The 6,000-nt window shown below is 42.1% G+C and overlaps 1 protein-coding gene across 1 annotated transcript in view; it reads left to right on the forward strand.

Moving 5' to 3' along the window:
* Nucleotides 1-6,000, forward strand: part of rtn4r (reticulon 4 receptor) — a 56,298-nt gene extending 50,298 nt beyond the window's left edge. Inside the window, exon 2 of the mRNA XM_086077163.1 lies at nt 3,945-6,000. Within this exon, the coding sequence (XP_085933289.1) occupies nt 3,945-5,326 (1,382 nt within the window). The 3' untranslated portion in view covers nt 5,327-6,000. The remainder of the gene's footprint in view (nt 1-3,944) is intronic.

The following is a 6,000-nucleotide window of genomic DNA, read 5'->3' on the forward strand; positions in this document are numbered from 1 at the left end:
GCTGTTGTACAAAGCTATAGCTCTCTGAAGATATGCCACTGGCGGGGTCTTGAAACAGGGAGCCGGTGCTCACAAGCATGTTTTGACACAGCAGATAGAGTGAGATTAAGTGTTGAAAACAAAACTGGCAGAAGACGATAAGGAATACATTTTATTTACGCCCCTCCGCAACCTTGGTGTTGTATTTTTAGACTGAGCGTCAACATCAGCAGTAAAAACAAACAGGCAGATATGGAATCTGTGCCCTTAGTGTCTTTATGTACACTGGCAGCAATGGTAAAGAAGTGAGGAGTTGTGGAGCCCAATCACAACCCTGATAAAACCTGTATATGGGCGTCAGTCCCTAGAGAGAAATGGCCTCGACCCAAAGTCACCCACTGACACATATTTTCACCAAATGGTAGAGTTCAGTGAGGTTCCACATGGAATAGTAAACACTAATCTGGCTCTTTTTTTTTTTTTTTACTGGAACCAAAATGGACCAGGTCACAAGGGCCCAGAAAACTCTACACTGCCTTCCTGTCAGCAAAATAATGGATTTAATTTTGGGTCTGCAAAGTTTTGAATGGTCTTGTAGCTAATTCTCCTCACGAGTTTTTCATTCTTGTAGGATAATAGATTCAATAGGCTAGTCATAAATTGAGCGATACAGTCAGGGGCAAGTTGAGCCAGTGGCCAAACTCAATCTATGTTATCCGTGTATTTTGGCTGTATAGCAATGATGTGAACAGAATGCGTCCATGAAGTCTCACACATACGCACAAAACATGAGCTCATGTAGCGCAGTAAATGCAGCCCATCATACTGACGCATTTGTGGCAATTTCAAGAATTGTCTTCATTCTATTATTTATCTCTTAATTTTCTTTTTGCCACTGACTTTTTTGTACTTAGTCCATTATAGCTTTTCTTTCTAGACAATATCCAGACTGCACTCACGTTGGATATACAGTATGTCTGATTTATATTCATATACGAGGAGACCTGGATCAGATCTGACAAAAAAAATTTTTTATTTGTACTGAAATTTTTTTCACATGTCACATAAGGGCATTAAAAATGCGAATTGACCTGGACAATGTGCCTCATGTGTACAAGTACAAAATGAAGAGGAGTTCAACCCCCACTGAAGCCCTTGACAAATCAGCCAAGAATGTGAGAAATAGAAAGTCTGTTTGTATTGTATTGTCCTGCAACCTGGACAAATTGACTGTAGGGTGAAGTGGGGAGGTTGGGAAATTGGTGAAAAGAGAAGAGTTAAAAAAAGACGATAGGAAGGCGTATGGAGGAGTGAGGGAGGAAGACAGATTGATGATGAGGATAAAAGTTTGAAAGATGGAAAAGAAAATAAGGCCTGGGGACGTAGGTTGGGGAAAAAAGGGAGATGGCTCAACTTACCCTGGGCCGATGCTCAATATATCACAATTATGTTACAAGACAACTTTTTTTGACAGGCTATATCAACAAAAACGTTCACATTGAATCTGCTTGTTTATAGAGATGCCCAACATCCTGATATATATATTCATATATTAGTATGCCCCCCCCATCCCAAAATTAACTACCTTCCCGTGGTGATCCTGAAAGTAAAAAGTGGCTCAACTTACCCAACTTTCCCCTACAGTTAAATTGGGTCTATAAACTTTTTTTGCTCACTGCTATATTTTCATAAATCAAAAATATTATTTCTTGTTTTCACCATCTTGCTTTGATTTTGTGATTTCATTTGGTCATTTTACTATTTTGTTGTTTTATCTTTTCATCTATCCTGCTTTTATGTTGGGATTTCATCTGGATTTTTATCTTTTCATTTAATCATGGTTTTAACTCTCTTTTTTCTACAAATGTAAAGTATAATGGATTTCCTTGTGAATGAATTTGTTATACAAATAAACTTGCCTTGCCTTACATGGCAGAGTGTAACTCACAGCTCCAGGTAAAGGCGAGTTCAATTCAAGACTTTAAGGCTTGTTTATTTCATTTGAAATAAAATATAAGGCCAACTTTCCAATGTTTCCAATGTCAGAGGTTGTGTCCAAAAACTTGCAACATAAATGATCTGCATCTGCTAATAAGAGTCCATGAAGTCACTGGTTCCGCTAACATGATTGCGATGCAATCACAAGTCATCCAGCAAATTATTTTGAAAGTTCTGCAGGGTTATTTACTGCATATAAATTTAATCAGTGACATAGCATAATATTGCTACGCTTGGCGCTGAATAATTGGTTACTCACGGCCGTTTTGAGCTTTAGAAATGTGGCCCCCTTCAGGGAATCAAGCATTGAAATAAATCATCGACATATGCAAACTGGATAAGTGATTGTGCTGGCATAATTGTGATCGAGTTGACGACGTCGTGGGCCTAACGCTGTCATTCAAACAGATGCTAACCGAGACAGGACATTATACGCCGAGAGCAGAGGAAAGCTGACTTTGACATGCGACACGTGGGTGGAAATAGCCTGTTAATGAATAGACAGCGGAGAGGGGTTGCAGAAAAAAAAAGACGGCGGAGGAGATACACGGAGCGTGCTGTGCGGTAAAATATTGCTATTGTTAGGCACTGCTGGGAGAAAAAGTGCTGCGATGCAGAAAGAACGGAAAGTCTTGACAGCTTTCCAGTGGCAGTCTGACGGCTGAGCAGGGCGATAGGAAGGAAATTGCAGCAGAGGCCCTCTGTCGGGCCACACCGGGGCTCGCTTTTAACAAGTTCACAAATGAGCTGCACCCGCTATACATTGCAGGGAAATGAGAAGAGATGGACGGAAGGCTGAGTAATGCTCAAGCAGCTTTTTTTTCTTCAGGTCTCGGCACCTGTCATGGCTGCAAGCTTGGGATTCAAACGCATGCATGGGAGCGGATAATGTAACATCTCAGCTCCTTGGACAAGAGCTAGAGGGGATTTAGAGATTTGGATGTTGTTTCTGCAGTTATGCGCCGATACTAAGACATGCTTCTGCCACACATGCAGCGTGTGAGCACCGTAAGATACACATCCATTTTACCGCAACCGTTGTAAATGCAGTGAAACACACCAAGTGATTATCCACGTGGTAATCCAGTCGGTTTCACTTTCAACACATATGCTTCTATGCAGTAAGCTCATCTGAATCACATTGGCACACAAGCAGGCATAATTAATGCTAGCAAATGCAGAATATGCCTCAGTTTGAATGTCGATGTCTTGAGGGCAAGCTAAGCTCCAAGACCACATATCACATCTCTTGGTCACCAAGATTTGCAGCTAAAATATGCTTTGGAAACTAACAGAACACATGGAGCCTTCTCCCCACCTGGGCTCCAAATATCCAACCTCTGCGTTGGTCGGAAAGCTTATCGTTTTGGGAGAAGCACCATTATTTACGTTGATCATATTAGAGTAGGCATCTTTCGCATAATAGCAGCCCACAGTTCTATACGGAAGAGGATTGGGGCCAGTGAAAAAAAAAAAAAAAAAAAAAGATTGGCAGGATTCTGATTTTAAAGTTAAAATTCTGACTTTACTCTCAGAATTCTGAGTTTCTGATTTCCCTTCACAATTCATAGCTCTTCGTCACAAAGTCAGAATTCTCACTTTTAAGTCAGAATTCTGAGATTAAAATCAGAATCCTGCCAATCTTTATTTTTCACTTCACTGGCCCTAATCCTCTTCCATAGTTCTAAATGACTCTATTTTGACGGTTCATTTCTGCTGCTTAGGTGCTCACGTTGGCAGGCAGCAGGGAGAGAATTGATTCAAATACTATGAAAATTACTGCTCTATAAGAAAAGGGTTTGTACTGTGTCCATAAAATTTATTTTTAAATAAAGCATCACTAATAAAGTAAAACCGTGGTTTAAACTTTGTCTGCATCGTGAATCAAACTGTGTTGTTTCAAGTGTTGTGTATCGACAATGAAAACCATTTGTTAATACGTTTGCTGTGCTTTCTTGTCTTTTCAGGGGGGCGGCTCCTGGTTCTGATCATGTGGCTGAACTTTGCACCTCAAAGCGACAGCTGCCCTGCTAAGTGCGTGTGCTACAGTGAACCCCGGCCCACCGTGGCATGCCAGCAACAAGGACTCTTTTCCATCCCGACTGAGATTCCCGTGCGGAGCCAGCGGATCTTCCTCCAGAGCAACAAGCTGACGGTTGTGAGATCCACAAGCTTCAGCTCTTGCCAAAATCTTACCGTCCTGTGGCTCTACTCCAACAACATTAGCCACATAGAGGCCGGCGCCTTCTACGGCTTGGAGAAACTGGAGGAACTGGACATTGGGGACAATGGCAACCTGCGCACAATCAGCCCGACGGCTTTCCGAGGCTTAACTAAGCTGCACACGCTCCACCTGCACAGATGTGGCTTATCAGAGCTGCCTGTGGGGGTTTTCCGAGGAATGTTCTCCCTACAGTACCTTTACTTGCAGGATAATAACATTTTAACCCTGCATGACGACACTTTTCTGGACCTTGCCAACCTTACCTATCTCTACCTGCACAATAACAAGATCAAGATAGTGACTGACAACATGTTCCGTGGTTTAATCAATCTCGACCGCCTGCTGCTTCACCAGAACCGTGTCATTTTTGTCCAACCAAGGGCTTTCAGTGATCTGGCCAAGCTGAAATCCTTGTTTTTGTTTTTCAACAACCTCACCGTCTTGACCGGGGAGACAATGGATCCGCTTAGCACCCTCCAGTACTTGCGCTTAAATGGCAACCAGTGGATTTGTGACTGCCGGGCCAGGACCTTGTGGGAGTGGTTCAAACGATTCAAGGGTTCCAGCTCTGAGTTGGAGTGTGACGTTCCTGAATTCCTGGCAGGAAAGGATCTGAAACAACTAAAGAGCGAAGACTTGGAGGGATGTGTGGAAACGCCTCAAATCCAGACCAATCTCTTCACCTCCAAGGCCCAGTCTGGGAAGTTCCCCTCCACTGAAAATCCTCAAGCGGACACAATTCCTAGATGTTGTCTCGGTGATAACGATAAGTCCTCTATCCTGTCTGGCAAGAGTCGCCAAATCACTAACAACCCCTTGAAGGAAAAGGAGAACATGTCCAAGACAAAATTAAAAGATCCCGAAAGAACGAAAAATGACACCCAGAACAAGCAGAACGACGGACCTCTCGGAACCTTATCCAACACCTTGGACAAGTCTCTGGAAAATATGAACCCTAACCTTATAGACAGTCTCGAATCTTCGACAGCCTCAAACAAAAAGAAAAAGAAGTGCTCCAAAAAGCCCAGATCAGACACCCACTGCATTAAAGGCCGGGGTGCTACGTTGCAAGTGCTGCGCTTTCTCCTCATTCCCACCATCTGGATCTCTTTAGCCATGTCTTAGGACTCCTGATATGATTCAAAATGCAGGACTGAAGATTGTGGATGCTCATGACAATGATAAGAGATGACACAGGGGCATCTATAACAGGCAGTGACTGAAAAGTGAGTTGCTACGTTCACCCTGGGAGGGTGAGAGCAAAAGAGGATGAAGATAAGAGTACGTTTAACAAAATGGATGCCTTTACAGAACACTACAGATTTGATGTATATAATGAATCGGTGCCCAAAATTGTTTGTTCTCTATGTACTGAACTGTATGTGTCTAAGCTACATTTTGGAGATTTCCTCCTCCGTTTCCCCCTTAAAAGCTTCTACTGCTTAGAGAGACCACCAAGAGACGGAGTTTAAAAAAAGAACAAGCAATCTGACACAGTAAAGCACACGACGAATGTTGGGTCCATTTAATGACAATAACGGAACCCCTGCCCACCATTATTTATTGAAAGTGATGCATCTGTTGGGTAATGTTATGTTGGTTATGTTGAAAAAAAAAAAATGTTTTATCTTCGCCCATTTCCCGTTTTATTTTCATGAGAGAAAGGATATATGGGTAGGATTTGCCTAAAGAATGCTGTCAATTTGTTTATTGCAATGGAAGCATAGATATGCATTTTATTTTATTTTACTTGTGTACAAGTATGAATATATTATGAATAAAAGTTCTGATTTCGTAGA

The sequence above is a fragment of the Leptonotus elevatus genome, chromosome 5 (genome assembly GCF_054856555.1).
Source record: "Leptonotus elevatus isolate MCC_2025b chromosome 5, RoL_Lele_1.0, whole genome shotgun sequence".
In the NCBI taxonomy this organism is placed as follows: Eukaryota; Metazoa; Chordata; class Actinopteri; order Syngnathiformes; family Syngnathidae; genus Leptonotus; species Leptonotus elevatus.